Source organism: Cynocephalus volans, chromosome 13 (assembly GCF_027409185.1).
Source record: "Cynocephalus volans isolate mCynVol1 chromosome 13, mCynVol1.pri, whole genome shotgun sequence".
Lineage (NCBI taxonomy): Eukaryota > Metazoa > Chordata > Mammalia > Dermoptera > Cynocephalidae > Cynocephalus > Cynocephalus volans.
The window spans coordinates 107140947-107163849 of record NC_084472.1 but is presented as its reverse complement, the minus strand read 5'-3'; the positions used below and the strand labels follow the sequence as shown (position 1 = coordinate 107163849).

Here is a 22903-nt window from a genome sequence, read left to right as displayed (position 1 = left end):
AGTCCTAAAGCCCTGAGGAGAACTCAGAATGAGCCCCACAGCAATGGCAAGAGGACGTGACATCTGTTAACTGGGACAGAACTATTAAGACCTTACCTATTAATATTTTTTTATTATTATTATTATTTTGCATTCTCCTTCTAGTAATTAGAAAATTTGCTTGGTGCTCCTAACTGGGGAGTGTAAGCTTCTTTCATACCTCTGACCAAGGGCAATCGGACCTTTCTTTGTAAGGGGAAGGACAGTCACCTTGCATGGAGTGCCAAGGATGAAAGGGGACATGCTCCTCACTAGCCCTATCAGTTAACTTTTCACAACAGGAGCAGCCTTGACAGTCAGCATGTCCTCTCCATCCAGCAGACTGTGGGGCTGAGCCTCACTAGGATAGCCAGTGCGGGAGAAAGCAGCCGTGCTGAGGACCCCACTGAGTGCCAGCGAAGAGCCTGGAAGCACGTACCCGCTGCATCTGCATGGCCCTGGGACAGAGCGTGCCATCCCCCCTGTGCACAGGGAGAGCTGTGACTTGAGAGAGGCGAAGTCATTCGTCCATGGCTAAGACTTTGTAAATGGATGGTCCAGAGTTTGAACCTGGGTCTGTCTCTCTTAGACCCAAGCCAGCACTGTGTTCAGATCCCTCTCAATTCAATTCTATCCCTATATTTTAGGTACTTACACTCAATGATGGAAATAAGACTAACACATAAAACATTTTTTTTAAATGAAGTGCCTAACTACGCTTTTTTCTTTATGTTTCAAAGGAATTCAGAGGACAGAAGCATCAAAGTGAGCCATGGGCTCTCCTGAGGAGGTGAAACACAACTGTGTCTTGGGTGCTGGTAGGATTTACAGACAAGAATGAGTTGTGGGATGAGGCAGGCTGGGAAACGTTCCCTTCTACCCGATCAATAACATGTTATTTACAGTGAGTGACGCAAGAATGATGAAGGACTCATAGACACATATGTCACCATGTCCAATGTGAGGAACACTTTCTAAATTTGTAGGAAGTACCCACATACAGAGTCATCTTGATAGCCATTTAGAATTCATGATTCTTGTTTGTGCAAAGTACAAAATCACTGTGTTTTCCCTGTCAGGGACCGAGAGTCCTGAAAGCCACCTCCTACATCAGACAGGAGGAACAAGCCTGGGAGGTGACGTTGTGATTGTTGCTTTCTTTTCCTTCTGTGTACTTACAGTCATATGAGTGGAAGGATAAGGGCGAGGGAAGGAGGAGCTGGCAGGCAAAGAGAAGAGGGAAAATATCCCAGAAAGGGAAAATAAAGGAAGCTCTAAAATCCCATCGATGTTTATTAGGACAGAGAGAGTGGAATGGAGCACCCAAAAAAGTGAAGTCAGACAGGTAAAAACAAGGAGCTGGGCTGCAGAGAAGAGGGCTTGCTTTATACTTTTGTCTTTGATTAGAGGCAAATGGTGGATGATGTATTTGAAGGGTAATAGGGAGGAGAGAGAACCCCAAAGCAATGCATGCAGGTAGGAAGTGGAGCAATTTCAACACACCAGGGCTCCCCTGGTGCTAGACAGCGACGCCCGTTGAGACAACACACCCATCCTTTGGGTAGCGGGGTCTCACAAAGAAGCATCCCATAAGCTTGGCAGGTTAGAAATGTTCAGGCTACTGGGAAACATTTCCATTTTTTCCCACTTCCTCCATCTTATAAAAATATTTATCAATTTCCTCTAAGGTTGGAAATGAAAACCAACACCATCTCAAAATGGTACAAGAGTATCATGTTTATAAAGCAGGGAGTGTGCACAACCCAGCCTCAGAACTTGCTATGATTTAATCTTGGCACCAAGGTGTTTCAAGTGTGGTAAGATGTGCACACACACAAATGACTTTCATGAAGGAAGAAGTTCATACTCGTACATTCCAGTCAACAAGGGGCACAGTGTGCCACCCAGAGTCACATGGGGAAGCACCAGGGTCTGTCAGAGGCAGAGCTGGCGGGGGGAATGTTGACAAGAGTCTTTCCATTGTGCTTTCCATGGGAAGGGACAGGAGAGGCAGGGTAAGCAGGTTTAACACTGCTAGGTTGAATGAAATCAAGCCCTAGTGGTCTAGTGCCCAGTTGTGGGGTTAGAGCAGAGGAAATAGTGGTCTGGAATGTAAGAGCTCCTTAAAGGAGGTGGTAGGGGTATGGGCTCTAGAGTGGTTGGTTTGCATATGAAAAGCAAGCTCAAAGGCAAGCTGTTAGCTCTAGGGAATTAGCCAGGCTTGAGCAAGGCATTCTATCTAGGGTCCGCAAGGCTCCAACTAGAAAACAGAGTTATTACACATACAGAGTACACTGTGCTTTGCAAAGCTAAACAGTAGACGGGGGTCTCTCACTAGGAAGCTCATAACTGATCTCACCCATTCTTGTTGGGAAGATTACAGACTAACCACAATTGGGAGGAAATGTTGAAGTCACAATTTCAACATTAGGATGGCTCAGATACTAGTCCTTTGCAGAGGCTCCGCATTCGATCAGTAAAGCAAAGTGAATATAAACCGGCTACTCCCCAAAACACTGAATTTTCCCTACCAGTAGCAGCAGGGTGGCAGGCTTCTGTGAGGGCCACAAGTGACATTACCATCCCACAAAAAGTATATTATCTCTCTGGATTAGTCCTGCTTCTTCTAACATGAGATCTTCAGTTTTGTCAAACTATCCCCCTAGAAGAACCCTTAGAAAATCAAGAATACTTTGAATCAATTATACTTTTCCTCATGATAACAAAAAATAACTCTATTGAATAAGACCAAAAAAAATGGCACGCTCTTTCTCAAATCTTCACTTCTCTAGTGATATATGTATAGTGTATAGATATACTATATATACATGTTTATGCAGTATATGTACGCATATACATACACATACACACATGTATAATAGTATATGTGTGTACGTATGTGTGGGTGTATATATAGTATATAACCGTACATGAGAAACATCCAAAAAAAGCAGCTGTATTTTAGGACATCCCCATCTCCTCTTGCACTGAAGTTTACCCAACAGTGTCACATGCAGAGACAGCTACTTCTGTATCTCCAGAGGTGGCAGCTACCTCATTCACAGGAAATGCTATCAGGGAGCAAGAATCCAAGCAAGTAAAAGACGGCATCTCATAAGAGTAGCATTGTACCCAATAACTTGCAAAACTCTAATAAGCATGGAAAAGTCCAACCCTTTAAATTATTGTGCAAATTACAACCATCAGCCTTTGTTATGGAGTAGAGTCCCAGAGAATATAAAAATACGACTATGGTACTGATATGCTAATAAGGTTTCCACACTGTCGGATGGTTTAGCTGTAGATAGACTAATGTTGGCAGCAGATGAATAATTGCGCTGCATGTACTAAACATAACAGAGCAGCACAAAACTTCGTCATTTGTCAGCTTTATTTGGTTAAATGAGAAAAGTGCTGACAGCAGTTATTGCCATAATCCCCTTATTTATCAGATAGAAAACACTAGTTACTCTTAGCAGGTCTAATCCTGTTGGGGGACTAAAAGTTAGAGAATTCTCAAACTAATTGAAGGTATATGCTTCACTGTTCAAGGAAGGGAAATGTAAAAGAAAGGAGACAGAAATGAGGAGGAAAAAGAATGAAAGTCATTGGTTTCTGGTCAACTTTTAACAAAAGGGCTACAGTCATAGGCTCACATCCTAACGTGTTCTGTAGAAAATAAAGACTCTGGAATAATATTTAACAGTCAGTACCATGCCAACTCCAGCCCAGTGCCTACTAACAGCTGTCCCCAAGCCTTTTATCTAGAGCTCATGACCACACTTCCACAAAGCCCAGCAGCAGCAGCCTGCCATGGTTACTGTCGCCAACAAGTTCCCAAATACACCTGACGAGGGGCAGGTGGGGAGGAGCTGGACCCAGCTCCAGCGCTTTCCTCCCCTCACAGCCTCATGCTCTTGAACCATTTGGAAGGAAGCACCCAGGAGGATGCTCAGCTTCCTAGACAGAGTAACTAGATTCAAGAAGGAAGTGAGAATCCCTCACGCCCTCCAAGATGCTTTTCATGCCACAGACCACCCAGAAGCAGCAGATGACTAGCGAACTAGGTTTCGGTTGGACCGTTTTCTCACCCCAGTCTGCGCCTGTTCTCCTGGGCCTTTCCAGTCCAGGGTTCCACCTGCTCTGTACCTCATTTTCCACATTATAATGTTTCATGATGGTCTGGGGACTAACCAAGAGAACCATTACTCAGCTTTTTGTAGACAAAGCTCCTAAGAACTATTCCAGTACAACTCCATGAGTAGTAAAGGTCTTGTTCAGTTTTCTGAGAAAGAGGAAAAAAAACAATCAGACTCCCCAAGGCAAGCAACAGTCTCTTGAGTTCAAGAGTCTTCTCCAATGCACTGTTACCTCCTACGCATCTCAGCCCCTCCGAGGCCTGGGTCTGGCTCTGAGGTAGCTCCCCCCCCCCCGCCCCCTGCACTGCACTGTCTCCTGAGCAGACAGAAGTCAGCCCGGTCATCTGGAAGACCTGAGTCCACGTCTATAGAAGGGAATGCTTTCTCCTTATCTCCTACCAGTTCAGGATTAGAGCCCAGAAGATGCACTTGAACAACAAGAAGCTCCCTCATATTTCAAACAATACATTGTTATTATCATTATTATTATATTTGCATGGCCCTTTACTTTTATTAATGCCATCACAGGCATTATCTTACTTGATTTTAACACCATGTTACCACTATTTCTATGTTTAGTATTACTATTTTGCCATAGGTCCCATACCATAATAAATAGATCGAAGTTGTCATAAGGTTTGTGACATATTTATTTATTAAAAATAAGGGGGGAGGTGCTGGCTGGTTAACTTAGTTGGTTAGAGCGCAGCCTTGTAACACCAAGGTCAAGGGTTTGGTTCTCTGTACCAGCCAGCAGTCAAAAATAACAAAAAATTAGACTGCCTCAGATGTCCCTGCTACCATGTGAAGTGCTGAGGGTACCATGACAAGCAGATGATCAAGATCCCTGCCCTCAAGGAACTTCAAGGTTCCAGGCTCTCGTAAGGACACGTGAATCTCCTGTATAATTAAAGTTTCAAAACTGAGATACAGGGAAGAATCGTCATGGAAATGTGCCTCCCTATCTTGGGGGAGCTTAGATGTCTTCAGGCCAACAGGCTACTAAAAATAGTAAATTGAATATACATAATTAAAAGATAGAGTGATATTTTATTTTACTGGCAAATGATTAATTAGGGCTAAATGTCTTTTACCACTTCATCCTAGCAACAAGATTAAAATGCATTTTGACCAAAAAAAAGAAAAAAAGTCATCCTTTGAATGTACATGTGCACTAGGCCTAATGAACAGTTTTGCTGGGATAATAAGCCCTCCACATATTCCTCAGAGGCACAAGTTCAGTCTTAAGTACAGAAAGCAAGAATATACCCAAGCTCTCCAGTTTCTTCCACATCAGAGATTAGAATTAATCAGCTGAGAGGTGTCTGGTGGAGGAAAGCAAATTAACTTGATAGTGTTGTCTGGTAACAGCAAGAAGGGAAACTTAAGAGGCAGAAGTGGACATGATATGGACATGTAGAGAACAGCATCTGGTGAATGACACACTCCCTTCCACACTCACAACTCACTCATGTGAGAAACATGGTCACGATTTCCAACCCTGCTGCCCCAGTTAATGACTTTCCATTCCTAGGGTTAAACACTGGACATAGACCTATTCCCTCTCCCCGTGCATACCAGAGTTCCCCCCTCCCCCCTGAGAAACTACCCCTGGCCAAGGTAGTTACCCAAGGAAAGGCACCTCTCCTTTAAGACAAATGTCCCCTTTACGACAAACTGAAGACTGAAGGAAGCAGGAGCCCTGAGTAAATAAATCAGCACACTGGTGTTAAACTGCTCTGGACCAGGAAGGTAGTGAGTAGGTTAACTTATCTACTAAACCAGATCTCCATGCTCTGAGTTATATGAGCTGCGTGAGTGTCTACACATAAGCATGCAAATAATTTACACCTCTGCTTTGACCTGTTCCCCATATAACTGTTGTATGCACCCTGTGGCAGTGCAGATTTCCAGCTGGGCGGCCACCGCCAATACCTCCTGTAAGTCTAATAAACCAATGTCTCTACCTATTGTAACAGCAGGTGAGTTTTTTGGAATAGGCAAACACTGTGCGAGTGCCCTCTCCGATTTGGGGCTCTCATGATACACCATTCCTGCAGGTCAGGGCATATATCATGCAGCTTGTACCACCCACAGCACTACCACAGGCTCTGAGAATAACAAACACAAAATGTAAACTGAATGAATGAATCACATGCAAATAATAAAACATTCTGTGAAGCACAAATATTTACCTGTTGATATTAGCCCTTTTATCTCTTTGGAATTGTGAAAGTCTATAATTCTGCATTCTGTTTTTGAAACATAATCACCTCATTCCAAAAAATGATAAAATAGCAACTTTATAGTTACATTTTGAGGGCCAACCTTGATTGAGTACTTGCTATACACTATGCCCTGGGCTAAGCATGTCATGTGTATTAGGTTTTATAACCCTAACAACAGTGAGGGTAGATGCAATTATTACTGCACATTACACATGGGGAAACTGAGATGAAAGGAAGCCCAAAACAGTTTGTAAACGAAGAGCCGGATTTCAAACATGGCCCCATTTTAACACCAACACCCAGGCTCTTACCCACTAGTCTACCCTCAGTTTTCATGGTAGGTTTTTTTTGTTTTTGTTTTTAGATCTTTATAATTCCCACTTCAAATAAAGAAACACACTTCTTAATGTTGTACAGAGAGAAAAGACTGAAAAAAACTTCAAAGACATTGGTTAAGAATTTAAAGTTTGGAACAAATCTCTGGTCAGTATCAGAATTGCTGTCAAATTACATCAAGTGATTAGCTGCTTTCTATCCTGCTAAGAATGAAAAGACAGTAAATGGTCTCCAAGCTTTTCTTGCGGGGCGGATAGGAAAGGTTAAATGAGACACAAGAGACACAAGGTGCCCATACTGTGCCACAGTTTACGGAAGGAATTCATGATATTTTCCTGAAAACCTTTTAAGACTATCTCAGTCTTCTCTGAGAAGCAGAGTGATCAGCAAGATGAAATCTACAGCATGGAGTGAGAATGCTTGCATAAAAGTGAGTTTCAAACCCACAAACTGCAAATGGAACACTTGAGAGACTGATTATTTCTGTGTTGTGTGGTCGAAAATATATGCTTCCCAAATGTACCTTGGTGATTTGTGAATCATTGAAAGTAACTTCAAATTAACGGTTTTCTGGAAGATGCTATATTCAAATCCCCATCACCAGCACAGCAAATTTCTAAGATATAAACTTAAAAGATTTGATACATTTTTATTTCTATTCTTCTCCCTTTTCTCAACATAATCCATTAACCTTCTATCCCCAGAGAGTGACTCCAGTTGTTTAAAAAGGAAATCACACACAATGGAGTCCCTGAAATGATATTCTTTAAAAGGAAAAATATTAGTTTACCAGAGTTGAGACTTTTCCCATAACGCATTGGAATACACATTATTTCATTCATTAGAGTTCGGTATCTCTGAGGTGGAATAAGGTAAGAGCTATGGAGCATTAAGGGAATGCCTGTTTCTATTGAACAATAAAGAAGTGGTTTAGTGTATTGATAACTCAAGCTTCCCAAAGGCGACATCCTCTTGATTGCCAAGATGTGTTTGGCTTGTTGAATGTTATGTGTGTAAATGTGTGTGTGCCTGTTATATTAAAGCTCTTCATTTCTGTGTCACTAAATTTCACAGTCCCTTTTCTGGACTGGGAATACCTCTTAACTCAAAGCTTCCAGATGTTAACAGAGGAAAAACACAAGGAAGAAGACTTCCCATATTTCCAAATGAAATGAGGCAGAACAAATGAAAGAGGATCCCTGGCTTGTGCAGAGAACTCAAAGTGTACATTACTAAGAGGTATAGCCGTGTCTGTGCAAACACAGTAACTCATGTCAAATAAATTGTACTTTTTGCAGGAAATAACTCTAGCTCTGGGTTTTCCAAGCTAAATTGCATGAAAACACACAATCCTTTTTCTTCCTATTTGAACTGTTAGATGACGAGCCGAATTACCAGAAAGACCAAAGGCAGCTTGCAGTCTTTAACAACTGAAAGGACTTATTGCTTCCAATTTAGAAACACAAAAGATTCTGTGTCTACTCCAAGCACTCCCGGGTCCTATGCCTTTCCCATTAGTTCTGTGATAAAAGAAACCCTGTAAGTAAAAAGGATATCAAAATTCTCTGGAATTTCAGAAATGGAGGATACAATGTCCAAAGATATATATATATATATATATATATAAGAAGTTACTTCCAATAAGAAGACTTAAAATAACACGGACGATTTTCTCTCTCTCTGGTCAATGTGGTCCCACTGTACTTGGCTTCTCAGTGTCAATCACTCCTACTGGACTGGCAGGAATTATTTGACAGACCCAATCAAAAGCCATTAAGTCTGTACAGGTAGTCAAGCCCTGTTCTCCGGGTCTGCACTGGAGAACCCAAGGGAGATAACACATCTCTTCTCAATACCTGAGGCCGTTTTGTTTCCAGCCTTAATTGCACTTATGTATTGGTTTGGGGTATATCATCTGCACTCATCTTGCTCTGATTTCCACTATTCCACTATTAATACAGAGCTTACAAAACATAATTGCAGTGTGTGGTAGACAGCAATTTTCATTAACCACACTGAAGAAAACTGTTTAGGGAGAGACATTTCTTTCCTGTTGATTCAATCAAAATGACTTGGAAGAAAAGGTTGTGCTTATTAAATTCTTTTCAAAAAGGTAACTGTTAAAACTTAAATTCTTTCTCAACAGCATTTTTTAAAAATTGGTATATAATCTCTTCAGATTTTGTCATTTATGAATTTCTGTTCTGCCTAGTTCCTTTGAAATATGTGACTTTTACTGCCCTTTTTTTTTTTAATAAAAAAAAGGAAGTGGAGAGGGGGAGATTTTTACTTGGAGGTAGAGAATGTAATCAAAATTGCTATTCGCAGGACATGGAGTTGCCTAGCAATGCTAGGGGAATTTAAAGGGGGAAGCAATAACAAAACAGAACGTTGTGGAATTATAAGAGGTGCACCGCTAAATTGGCTTGCAATACTTACAGAGGTCTTTAAATGAGAACAGATATAAGATTTTCTAGCAGGGGTATTAAAAATGGCTGATCATTTTTCACTGTTCTTCCTATGTTTCATTTGGAACTGTGTACCCAATAGGATTCCAATATTTTTAGTTCATTACTAAGCAAAATCTAGGACAGAGACTTCTGAGGGTAAAACACACAGCCCTACTGAGCCACTGGTATTTAAGTGCTTTCCAGCAGGACTAATTGAGTGTAAGGTACATGATCTTTCATATTCTACCGTTGTTTCACAGGCCACTGCTGAAATGGTACATGTTTTCTTTGTCGCCCTCTCCCAAATTTCAGAGTCTTGCCTGGATTTTTCATGCCAAGGTAAATGAGATTGCTACTGTCTCTGACTCAATCTCTCCTAAAACCACAGCTGTCCACCTAAGTCTATCCTAGATCTCGAGCTTGGGAGCAGGAAATCAGAAATGTTTTGACACCAAGGCTCGATTTGCTTTTTTCTTCTCCCTTGAGTATGCCACACCCTTCTCTCAAGAAGGAAGCTACCTGCAATTCTGGAAATGTCTCACCATCTTTGTTTGTTACAAGCTGTTGTCTAACAGTGCCAGAAATATGACACAGAACAAGGGATTGACACTAAGATGGCAGAAATGATCAGAAATAAAGAAATTCCAATGAGATGGGTAGAATTATGCACATGGGAGACTGAAACCCTAAACAGATTCAGGATGGAAATGATAAGCCAGGTGCTGCAATCTGCCCGCACATGAGCAAGAAAACTTGTCAACATTTTGATTTGGAAGGAGTGTAGCAATCTGTGTTGAAGAAACATGTCTGACGTAGAAACCAGGAGATCTGGGTTTTGGAAATAGCTATACCATGAACTAGTTGCAGCTGTTGGATCTTAAGAGTTTTAATGTATAAAATGGGGCTGTTAGATTATCATTAAAATCTCTTCCAGTGCTCACATTTAGATTCCAGTAATCTATGAATGCTTTGGACTAAAGAACAATATCTCTAAAACAGGTATTTTTTTTTTCCTTTCTCACACTAGTTCCAATCTAGAATGAATAGAGAAATGTGATAAGGTTTTAGGTGTTTCTCTGCCTTTTGAAGTTTTTCATTTACACTGGAATCCCAAAGTAGTTTAAAGCTATATAATTATTACCACAGTTCATACATATAAATAAAATATTTACTTTTTGGCCCTTTTCTTTATTAATTCCTAGGCAGAGATAGAGTATTACAGGAAAATCTTTCTGAAATGCTTTTCTCTTTTTGCTTTGAAACACAGCATAGTCTAGTTACTTCTTTGTCAGATTCTGATACTCTTCTCTCTAAGTCCCCAAAAGCTCCGTCTCTAGGTCCATTTCCTGTTCATTATTGCCCCTTCTTTCTTCACAACTCCATTTCCACGGCTTCATTTTTTACTGATGATAACAAGTACACTTTTCTATCTACATCTCTTCATTACACACGATAAACACTCCAAAATCAGCTTGTCCAGTCTCAAAATCGACAATCTCAGATTTTTCTCCTTGTTAATGTAATTATTCATATAAATTGCATTACCCTTCTGTTAAGAGGTTAATTTCTATTTCTCCATCTTCATTCACCCATTCAATTAGCTCTTAAGTCCTCTTTATTACAGTGCTTCTTATACCAGACATCTAGTTCTTATTTCTGTGGCCATGACTCTAGAGTCAGACTTAACGATCTCTCATCTGAATTACCCAAGTCTCCAAACTTCCTCATTCTTGTTTCTCTTTACCTTTCCAAACACTTCTGCCAGATTCATCCTTTAAGCAGAGCTCCAGCGCTGCACTCCCATATATCAATATGATCAATTACCATAAGATTAAGAACTCCTCACCCTGGCATTTGAGGCCTTTTATGCCATTGATTAAACTACATTTTCTAGCTATCAGCTGCTATTCTACTACATTAATTTTATATTTCAACCAAACCAAACTTCTTGCTGAACAAACAGTGTATCATTAATGATGCCCACTTGAATTACATGTTCATCAATGTCCCTTTCAAATGTTATCGATCAACTCCTTCCCTGACAATCCCAGTGAGATGTGACCTCTCCTGTAAGTTCTCCATAGCACCGTACGCCTCTCTTCAGACATTTACCCCAACTTCATCTGTACTGCAATTATTGGTATATTTCTCTTATCCCTATCAGTAGGTGTAAATCCCACCTAAATAGGCTGTATCTTACATATCTTTGAATACTCTGAAAGGCCTAGCCTAGTATATTGAATATCATTGGTTTATAGTTAATAAATTAAGCTGATTTGAAACTTCCTAATTATACTGAGATTTTCTGACTTATTCAAAACCTGATATCTACGTAAGTTTATCAAGTCATGACTAATAAAATCAATCATCTAGGGTACAACCAGATTGGAGGAACTGGTCTGAGGAACTAAAGTTCAAAAGCATATACTGTTTCTGTTATACTCTAAAATACAAAAACTTATACACTTTGAAGGTTTTGAGTCAAATTATCTCATGTCGACATCCAGCGCAAGCACTTAATTTCTTTGAGCCTCAGTTTCCTTGTGAGTAAGAAGGCAATAACAGCATTATTTACCCTGACGGCTGTGGTAAAGACTGAGTGCGACAGTGTCTATCAAATGCTTAGAGATGGTCTTATACATGGTGTGCGCTCAAACATTAGCTAGTATGGTCATCATTTTTACCAGCACCACTTATCAGCCAAACCGGCCAAACTAAGGAAGATGGCCCTAGGATACTTTCATATTGGAGACCCTGTAGAGGACGGTAATCTAATTTGGGGTCTGTCACTACACAGCAATGAAAGACACTTAAAGAGGACTCGGAAAACACAATATCTAGGAGGAAAGGATAAAAAGTTGGAATTATGCTGCTTAAAAATGTGTCTGATGGAAGATTTAATATTTGTCTTTAAAATACTTAGAATTCAGAACACTGTCTGCCTGGTTTTATTTCCAGTGAGAACATTAACTCCCATACAAAGTTAGGTGTTAAAGTTATACAGAACAAGAGAAAATGTCTCTGTACCGTATTGGAACAGACTACCAAGGGAGCTACGAAGTCATTCAGAAGATTTACATGTCTGGGATGATGAAAATACGACCTCATTCAAATAAGGCAACGGTGGGTGGTTTCCAGTCTTTCCCAGACACGCAGCAGTGTAAGAATTCGAGGAGCTACCATGGCTGCTTCGGACTGCTCTGCTCTTACCTGAACTCTCGTCCAGGCTTTCCTCAGACACGTGCTCATTCTGATGCACCCACTCGCCGTTGCACTTGAAGAATATCTGCATGGCTGGCCTCGCTTTGCACCTGAGTGCAATCGGGTTACTCTTAATGATGTAAGCATCATCTGGCTCCTCTATGAAATGAGGCAGTGTCCCAGGAGCTGATGGGATGGATTCAGGAAGGACTTCACCATTGTCAGTGCCTGTGAAATTAAAGAGGACATCAGAGCACAGCCCACACTGACAGTGCGTAAATCACAACACAATGCTAAACCCACACCAGCTCTAAGAGTCTGTTCTGGAAAAGTCTCTGTTCACCACAGCAACTTGCAAGCCCTGTGCAGATGAATTATCTTCTAGAAGCTGAGCTAGCACTATATGGTACCCCAAGCTGGACACATCTTCAGTGTTATTGGACAAATTAATGAATAGGAGACCCAACAAACCTCAGTTTGAATCTGAGTGTGTGTGAGTAAAGACTTGAGATAAATATCTGTGGGGTGAATCCCAAGATTCATTCTGGCAAGTGGTTACCTCAAAGGGTTCAATGAAGACCCGAGGCTCCCTCAAAACCTTGAAAACTGGTGGGGATGGATGTTGTTCTACACAAATGTGTGAGAATGACAGCAATGATGGTGGGGGGTACTCAGTCACAAGATACGTGCACAAAATTCCAAGTTGTCCACTTTCTTTCATCTATGGAACATTGGAGATGACCTGGATACTACCTTGGATAACTCCCCAACTTCCTACCCCCTCAAAAGAAACGTGAGTCCATCCTCTGGCCCATGCTCTGCCCCAGCATTCCTCCAGCATTTACCATGGATCGAACTACCCAGGCTGAGAACTAAGATCACTGAAATCGCTCTGAGTGTGTCGTTAGCAGCTATAATGACATCTGTTCAAAGGAAAGGAACAGACATGGTCCTCCCCTAACCTCAGGGACCCGATGAAACAATACAAAAGGGGAAAAGCAGGAGCCAGGACTTTGTTTCCTTGCCTCTTCACAACATTTAGTATGGACTTAAGTACTGGAAAATTACCACAAAATCAAGGGCAGAAAGGTGTGACTGCTGAACAAGGTGGAGATGACCATGAGGACTGGTATCTTGTGCCTTCCAAAGGCCATTCCACTGAAAGGACAATAAGAGCAAAGATTTCAAGACCAAGATCAAATATACCTGGAAAGAGTTGTTCCTGTTGAGATCAAACCGGTGTTTAAGACTGAGCTGAGGAAAGTGTCCTAGGGAACTACTGGAGAAACAACTCCATCCATCAGATCCAACTCTCAGGAAAGAGCCTGGGAGTGGGACATTCTGTGGCCTCGCCTGGCATTTCTGTGGCCTCACCTGGCCGTCAGTGCATTTCTGAACAGAGCCTTTCCCTGCTCACGTGTAAGTCAACAGCCCAGATCAGTAGCATTGTCAAAGGTAAGCACGCTTCTCTAATAGCAGAAAGTAACATTGCGTTTTAGGTTTTAGAAACTTTAGAGAAAATTCTCAAATGTAAAAAATGGGGGAGGGGGGCTCAGTGTTCATGAGGAATTTCATATAAGAAAAGACAGTGAGTTATGAAAATGAGTCTTTGCCACTGTGAACACACAAGCATGATTTGCCACTGCAATGAATTAAACATAACAACTTGGTTCTTCCAAACCAGATATCTTTTCCCATTTAATACATCAACTTAAGGAAAAAAAGATAGCTTCAAATAACAAAGAGTTTAAGATACTATAAGCCTTGAAATGTATTTGCAATGGAAAAGCCAACTCAAGTGCAAGTAATTGGAAGTATCAAAAAATCATCATAAAGTGAATACTCTAAAAAGTAAGGGCAAACAGTTTAAGTCATAAAAGCACAATAAAGTCACTCAGAAAATAAAGTGTGTATATATCACAGAGTAAGAGGGGTTTCTGGATAGATTCTCAGGTATGTAGAGGGGTTTTTTGTGTTTTAAATTATATTTACAATGGACTTCATAAAATATATCACATATTAATTTATTTTGTTATCGACTGTGCATGCCAATTTCCATCATCAATAAAAACTAAGTCCCTGTAGGCTTTTGTAAATCCATTTTATACGGTCAGACACTCACACTCCCATCAGGGGCTTGAGTTCTGTCCAAATTAATGCACTGTTCAATAAAAGGTCACCTGATAAAGAATACATATCCAAACCTATAGTGGTGTCCTGAGCAAACAGGTGTAGACATACATTTTGAATGACACATTTTTGCTTAATTAGTAACAGTGCATGAATGCTCCTGACATAACTATCTGAAATGGAGGAGAGGAGAGAAAGGGTCATAAATATTGACCTCTAAGTATGTAATGAGAACACATTTATCCAGTGTAAATAAAATGCCAAATAAACACATCAAGGCAATAGATCATAAGATAAATCAAGTTTTAACCATCTAACTTAGAAAGCACAGAGATCTAAAAGCAATTAAGTTACCTTTCTGCCATTTTAATAAATGCCCTTTAGATAAAGTAACTAGTTCAGATTGCATCTGAAACAGAGCAGGAGAGTGGAATGGAAAATCTGAGACTGAATGTCCTGGTTATCCAAGGACCTCCCTTAAGAATCAACCAATCTTAATGCTCAGAAAAGAAATAAAAAAGGTAAAATATAACATTTTGTCTTTATTACTGATGTAGTGTCAAAATCACGTACGCATAGGAAAAGGACTGGGATCCATGAAAACAAGAAACAAAGGAAAACGATGGGTGGCTAATGGGAAGGTGAGAGATTACAGGAATTTATTTGCATACATATGATATTTCCACCCCAGTTTCTCACTGGGTCAAGCTGTAATTCTGGGAGCACAAAGCCCTGTCCCACAGCTCGATTCCCTCAGCTGGCTGGCTCTCCCGGAGGGAACCCCTTCTGTACCCCACAGGGCTTCCCCACGCATGCCACCATGCTCAGGCCTACCTAGTGCTTTGGAACTGAATTCTTCAGGAAATCCTCTGGCAGTTCTTCAAGTGGAAAGGAGGGAAGAAAGAGGAACGAAAAGTGAAGTGGAAACTTCTAAGGGGCTTAAAAATTGCTGCCAGATTCTGTTCATAGCACAGGGTGTGGGGAGGTCACTGCCTGTAACAGACAGTTTTATAGAAGACTGCATGAGTTCTTTTTTGCTTCAACATAAATTTATTTATTTGTAATCTTAATACCTTTTGCCACTACTATAACTCAGAAAAAAGTTTTAACATATGGTGTGACAAAAGCTAGTGACTCTATGACCTAGCCAGCTGCCTTCTTCCACACCGCTATTTCAAGTAGAGGCTGGAAAAGTCATGCCTTAGTTGACTCTGTGAAGAAAATAACAGCTTAGTCAGGCTCCCTCACCTCATATCAGGCAGGACATGATTCAGCACATTTTAGTACATTTGCTGTAAACAGGTTATATAAGAGTAGTGTCACTGTGCATGTGCGCCCATGCACTCCTTGGCTTGTTGCCACTACTGTGTACTTGTAGTATAAAAGACAACAGTTCTGAACCCCTGGAGGCAGAGCTGCATTTGAAATAAAAGCATATCTATTGTGCTTACGGCTGCCAGAATCTTTTCCAACTACCTAACTTGTGACCTGCACAGGATGGGGCAGAGGGATCTGTGATCCAGCCTGACAACTTCCTTTCATGTTGGCATGGTCACATGACACTGGCCTAGCAAATGAGTCATAAACAGAAGCTTCTGAGAAAGCTCCTATTTTCTTGATACTACCCTTCTTTTTTTTTTTTTTCCTGCTTTAACTGGGGAAGATAATGAGGAAAACTCAGTAATAAGCATGGAGGCCTCAGCACTCACACCATGGAGAGCCTGAACCAAATCTAGAAGATACTCACCCCCAGGTCATGTGTTAACCATCACTACTTATTTAAAGCTACTGATATAGATTTTCTGTTATTTCTGGAAGAAAACATTCCTCACTGACACAGCGGATCCTCCTCCTTAAAGCCAGAACTCCAGGCTCCACTTAATTAAATTCCAATGCCATTAGCTGTTAAGAAAAGAGTTTTGGTAAACTAGGAAACATGGGAACTATGTCAGCAGGAAGCAAAAATAACAGCTGCCATTTATAAAGAATCAAATAATCTAACATGGTCTGGGCTAACGCTGTGACCTTGGGGGAGTTACTTAACTCTGAGGCTCCACTTTTCTCATCCGTAAAAATGGGTGATTAAAATCTACTAGTGTATTGTGATATTAAAATGAGATAATGTGTTTAAAAAATGCAGTAAATGGTTAAATTTTACGTACATATTATGTACCATCACTAATACCACCTTCAGCATCACTGTGTGGATAAAAAACAGCAAAAGAAAAAAGAATTATAAGTATGATCCCTATGATTTCCATTCCCAAACTTACTATACTAATATTTATATTTCAGTTTTGTAATTACTATTAAATCATTTTCGTGTGAGCACTCATGATATGAATTACTGCTTACAACATTTCTTTACTATTTGCTACCCATGTGTATGTTAGTAAAATTCTGTTAAGTCAAAACTGAAAACATGTTGTGTAGCATTTATTCAATAAACATATAGTGACAGGTTACATCATACGCATGCCTCTCTTGCAAAGCAGATAATGGATTTCCTATTGGCCAGATCCCAAAACTATTGGCTTTAATAGGCAAGTAGTTATTAAATGTAGATTTCATACCATTCCAGAGCCCCTCTCACTGCAATATCTAAGGGAAGGCACCTTTAAATTCTGCTCATTGTCTGTAGCATTTTGGCCCATGACAATATGCGAGGCAGAGCAGAAGTCTATACCTGGAAACCAAGTTACACAATCTAAATGGCAACACAATAGAGCTGGGTTCTCTTCTTTTGTTTATGTAAATGTGACTTGTCTCCATATGGTTACTTAATTAGACAGGGGATGCATTGTACCTGTTTAATGCAGAACAGCCGGAATTTTACATACCAAATATTTAATGCAATTTATGATACACAGACTCTTTCCCCAGGCCCCATAAAAGTTTATTTTTTTTTTAAAACTCAGAAACAATTTTGCTTGCTTCCCAACTTCTAATAAAAATGGAAATATTTTACATTGTTGTGTTTGCATTGTTCACCTCACTTGTGCAGATCTTATATATTGTCAGCCTAAGACCTTATTTCATTGAGCAGATCTTAAATTCTGCAGAGGGAAAGATAGTAGACAATGCTTACAACACATTCAAAGAAATGAGAAGAGCCATGATTAGTTCCCGAAAGAAGGAGCTTCAAATTTCAGTGGGGCTTACAAAAGCATGCTCATTATTGTCTGCATTTTCACAATGTACTTGAATGCACTCAATAATTTCTTTTGAACATACGTATGTGTGTATGCCTACTAAAAATAGGCAGTGTTCTAGGTACTAGGAATTCAAAAGTGACTAATACATAGGAGCTCACAGACTAAAAATAGAGAAATGATAACAGAACAATGACAAGTGTGCTAACCGTATATTAGAAGTCTATGTAAGTGTCACAGAAACTCAGAGGACAGGCAGCCTAACTCCCCTTGGGAAGGTTTGTGGCAGGCATCACAGGAAATACTACATTTCAGCACAGTTTGGTTAAATGAATTGACCAAACAGGCAACTGGGAGGGGCATTCCAATGGAGGGCATGGCAGGTGCAGAGATAAAGAGGCGAGAAGGAAACTGCAGAGACTGTGGGATGGATGAATTATAATGTGCCACGAGTGCATGGCATGGAAGTTAAAAAGTTAGGCAGAGCCATATATCTTCATTAGGATGCAAGTTTTCAAGAGTTTGAGATTTTACTAGACATTGGTCCTAATCAGTTCTAACATCTCACATTTTTTTCTTTTTTATTGATTATGAATATTCACGTGGTACAAAGCTGACCAGTACCACTAGTGCCCGAGATGGGATGGCCAGATCAATACCAGCAGCATGCCCTTTACCATAAATTGCAATTATACCCCTTGTCCCCCACCAAATTAATCCTCGACCTCCTTCCCCCAACCAACACTGCAACCCTAAGGTCTGTTCTCTCCCTCTGCAAGTCTAACACACCACTGTGGTCTTTCTTTCCTTTCTGCTTTCTCTCTTAGCTCCACTTATGAGTGAGGACATGTGGTAGTTTTCCCTTGTACTTTGCTAACTTCTCTCAACATATGTTTCTCCAAGCTCATGCATGTTGTTGTGAATGGCAGAATTTCAATTTTTTATGGTAGAGTAGTATTCCACGGTGTATATATACCACATTTTCCTTATCCAGTCATCCATCGATGGACATTTAGGTTGGTTCCATATCTTGGCTATTGTAAACAGAGCTGCAAAGAATATGGGAGTGCAGGTATCCCTTCGACATGATGATTTCCACTCCTTTGGGTAAATACCCAGAAGTGGGATTGCTGGATCGTATGGTAGATTTGTAGTTGTTTGAGAAATATCCATGTTTTCCATAGTGGCTGTACTAATTCGCAGTCCCACCAACAGTGTAGGAGTATTAACATCCTTGCCAGCATTTGTTATTCTCTGTCTTTTTGCTTATAAGCCAGTCTAACTGGAGTGAGAGATGATATCTCAGTGTGGTTATAATTTGCATTTCCCTGATGAACATTTTTTCATATTACTGTTGGCCATTTGTATGTCTTCCTTTGAAAAATGTCTGTTCAGCTCCTTTGCCCATTTTTTAATTGGGCTGTTTGTTTTTTTCCTGTGTAATTGCTTGAGTTCCTTGCATATTCTGGATATTAATCCCTTGCCAGATGTATAGTTTGCAAATATCTTCTCCCACTCTGTAGATTGTCTTTTCAGTCTGTTGACTGTTTCCTTTGCTGTGCAAAAGCTTTTTAGTTTGATAAAGAATTTGTTTGTTTGTTTGTTTGTTTTTCTTTTGTTGCTTGTGCTTTTGGGCTCATGTTCATAAAGTCTGTGCCCAGACCTAGGTCCTGAAGTTTTTCCCCTATATTTTCCCTTAGTACTTTTATAGTTTCAGGTCTTATACTTAAGTCTTTAATCCATTTTGAGTTGATTTTAGAATATGGTGAGAGGTGCTTGCCTAGTTTCATTCTTCTGCATATGGATATCCAATTTTCCCAGCACCACTTAATGAAGAGGCAGTCTTTTTCCCAATGTATGTTTTTGTTACCTTTGTCAAATATCAGATGGCTATAAGCCTGAGGGGTGATTTCTGGGTTCTCTATTCTGCTCCCCTAGTCCAAGTGTCTATTGTTATGACAGTACGATGCTGTTTGGGTTACTATAGCTTTGTAGTATAACTGGAAGTCAGGTAGTGTTATGTCTCCAGCTTTATTATTCTTTCTTGTTCAGAATTGCTTTGGCTATTCAGGGTTTAAGCAACGAGATTGAAGTGGTAATCAGCAATTTTCCAAAGAAAAGCCCAGATCTGGATGGCTTTACAGCTGAATTCTATCAAACCTTTAAAGAGGAATTAATGCCAATTCTCCTCAAAGTATTCCAAACAACTGAAACAGAAGCCATTATCCAAAACTCATTCTATGAGGCCGGCATGACTTTGATACCAAAACTAGATAAAGAAACAGCAAAAAAAGAAACTTACAGGCAAATAATCCTTTATGAACACAGATACAAAAATCCTCAACAAAACTTTAGCAATCAGAATGGAGCAACACACACAAAAAATTGTATAACATGATCAAGTGGGATTCATCCCAGGGATGCAAGGATGGTTCAACAAATGAAACACATCAATAAATGTGATACACCAACAAAATCAAGAAAACCGTATGATTATCTCAATAGAAGCAGAAAAAGCATTTCACAAAATTCAACATCCCTTCATGATAAAGACTGTCAACAAATTAGGTATAGAAGGAGAGTATCTCAACACAATAAAAGCCATCTGTGACAAACCCACTGTCAGTATCATTCTGAGTGGGGAAAAACTGAAGGCTTTTCCCTTAGGAACAGGAACAAAAGAAGGATGTCCACTCTCACCAGTTTTATTTAACATAGTACTGAAGGTACTAGCCAGAGCAATCAGGTAAGAGAAAGAAATAAAGGGCATCCAGATTGGTAAAGATGAAGTCAAACCGTCCCTACCTGCAGATGACATGACACTATATATAGAAAAATGTAAAGACTCTATTAAAAAACTCCTAGAGATGGTGAATAATTTCAGTATAGTTGCAGGATACAGAATAAATGCCCCCAAATCAGTTGTATTTTTATTCTCCAATAATGACCTAACAGAAAGAGAAATAAAGTAAGCCCATTTACAAGTCACCAAAAAAAAAAAAAAAAAAAACCCACCTAAGAATCAATTTATCCAAGGGGGTGAAAGATCTCTACAATGAGAACTACAAACCACTACCAGAGAAATTAAAGAAGACACAAAAAGACAGAAAGACATTTCATACTCTTGGATTGGAAGAATTAACATTGTGAAAATACTAACCAAAGTGATCTACAGATTCAATGCAAAACCCATCAAAATACCAACGACATTCTTCACAGAAATGGAAAAAACAATTTTAACACTCACATGGAACAAACTAACATATCTCATTTCTCTGGCCCTTGCACTAAGAACTTTTAGAGATGTGGACACACAGTAATCGCCCAATTACAGACAGAAAGCTGTCTTGGTTTACGGCATGGACCCTATGGCCAGTTTAAAGTAATTCTGTGTGTATATTTTGTGGAAGCAACCATGCTGTTTTTAACACATAGGACAGAGTTGCTTTCAGCCACACTAACACAGGTGACATATTTCCCAAGGTGGTCACTAAGAAAATATTTTTGTTTTGCTTTGATTTTTAAATTATAACCATCGTTTTAGCTCTTAAGTTATCTGCAAAACTGGCCTCTGAAATTAGATCTAAACCAGAATCTACACTAGTTCCCATGGCAAATAGAGCTTTATCTCTTAATATAACAAACAACAATTTAGCATGAGGCACCTGTTCCCATGACAGTTTCTCCAAAAACACTTTAAGTAAGATGTCAAATTTAGCCCAATGGGTTTCTATGGTTGGTGGGACATTGATGATTTGAATTTGTATTTCTTTGCTTTTTCTGTTTTATTTTTTCTAGAATAAACACATACTCAGGAAATACACACACTTCTATATACTAGTGAAGGCATATAAAAGGCTCTTTAAACTATGGCAACTTTTAGATTTTACTTCATCGTGTATAACTTTAGTGTATTAAAGTCCATGAATCAGGAAAAAACTAAAAAAACAAATATGTCCTCAGGAAAAATGGAAAAGAATCAGATTACAATATTTATAAAAATTATTCATTTTTAAATGTAAAAAAGCATTTCACTGAGAATAGTGGATGAGATGGAGTTTATAAATTGCTTAATTTTTCCCCGCAACAATGGATATATTTGTGTATGAATGTGTACCACTGACTAGTTCTCAAATTCATCTGAAAACCTAGTGGGATTTGGGAAAGGTTTGGCTTTCAAAGTGTTATCGCTTTTCATTTGTAACTGACAGTTTTCAAGAGTGAGGCCATTCATAGTTATGGAAAAATGGTTGTTTTAATGTAACACTGAATGACAGAAAACCAAACAATCAAACACCATTCTCCTATTTTTCATTTTTGGAAAATTACCTTTCAGGAAGAGCTTTGTGTTTTATGTTCCACACACTAATACAGCAGGGACTTTCAATGTTTTATGACAAAAAGAAGAAACAAGAGGGAAAACAAAAGTATAAGGAACAAACACTAAATTCTCTCTAAAATAAATACACTTCTATTAGATGTGAAGTCACATCTCAAAAACTCACACTGCGACCCTTTAGCTGCATATCTCAAAAATTTAAATATGAGCTGATCTGACAGGAAGGTGGGTTGATAGAATTTTTTGTATGTGATGTGGACACAGGCAAAATACAGTGTGGGGTCACCTTAGATAAAACCCGAGCCAACTCTTGTAATGATAAAATAAACAAAGAGGTCATCCAGGCCCTCAAAGGTTAAGAAACTTTTCAAAGGGATGTAAAAAGCAGACTCAGGGTAAAACTCTCTAATGACATCTAGAACAGTATTTCTCCATTGTTTCGGCGGGACACAAAATATTAAATTTGTGTTACTACCGTTTGAGAAATTTTACCAAGAAAACAATCTCAGGAAGTTTCTTTCATAATGACCTCGCAAACATCCTAGTAAAATCAAGTAAAAGTAAAAATATAATCTTTAACATTTTATTATGTACCTTATATTAAAAATTATGACATCCTAAATTATACAAAAGTACAAACAATATATATAAAAAACATTGTCATCCATTGTCACCGAATTCCCCAAAACTAATGTTATTAATAATTTGATACACTTCATTCAAGTATCTTTTTCAGATACATATTTAATAATCTGGCTTTGCATACAGAGGGTACATGTATATTTGCAATATGTTATTTTATCATGGTATTATGAGCTTCTTATAAAACTAATTCTTAATGATTGTATAAGAGTAGGTGTGTCAGTGCTGATCTAGCTATTTCTTTGGAGCTTAACACTTCGTTATATCT

At 39.3% G+C, this 22903-nt stretch overlaps 1 protein-coding gene across 2 annotated transcripts in view; it reads right to left on the bottom strand.

The window, feature by feature from the left end:
• The window catches only part of UNC5D (unc-5 netrin receptor D), a 534662-nt gene that overhangs the window by 216946 nt on the left and 294813 nt on the right, over positions 1–22903 (bottom strand). For both annotated transcript variants that reach the window (XM_063077218.1, XM_063077219.1), the window contains exon 2: positions 12382–12600. In XM_063077218.1, the coding sequence (XP_062933288.1) occupies positions 12382–12600 (219 nt within the window). The remainder of the gene's footprint in view (positions 1–12381; positions 12601–22903) is intronic.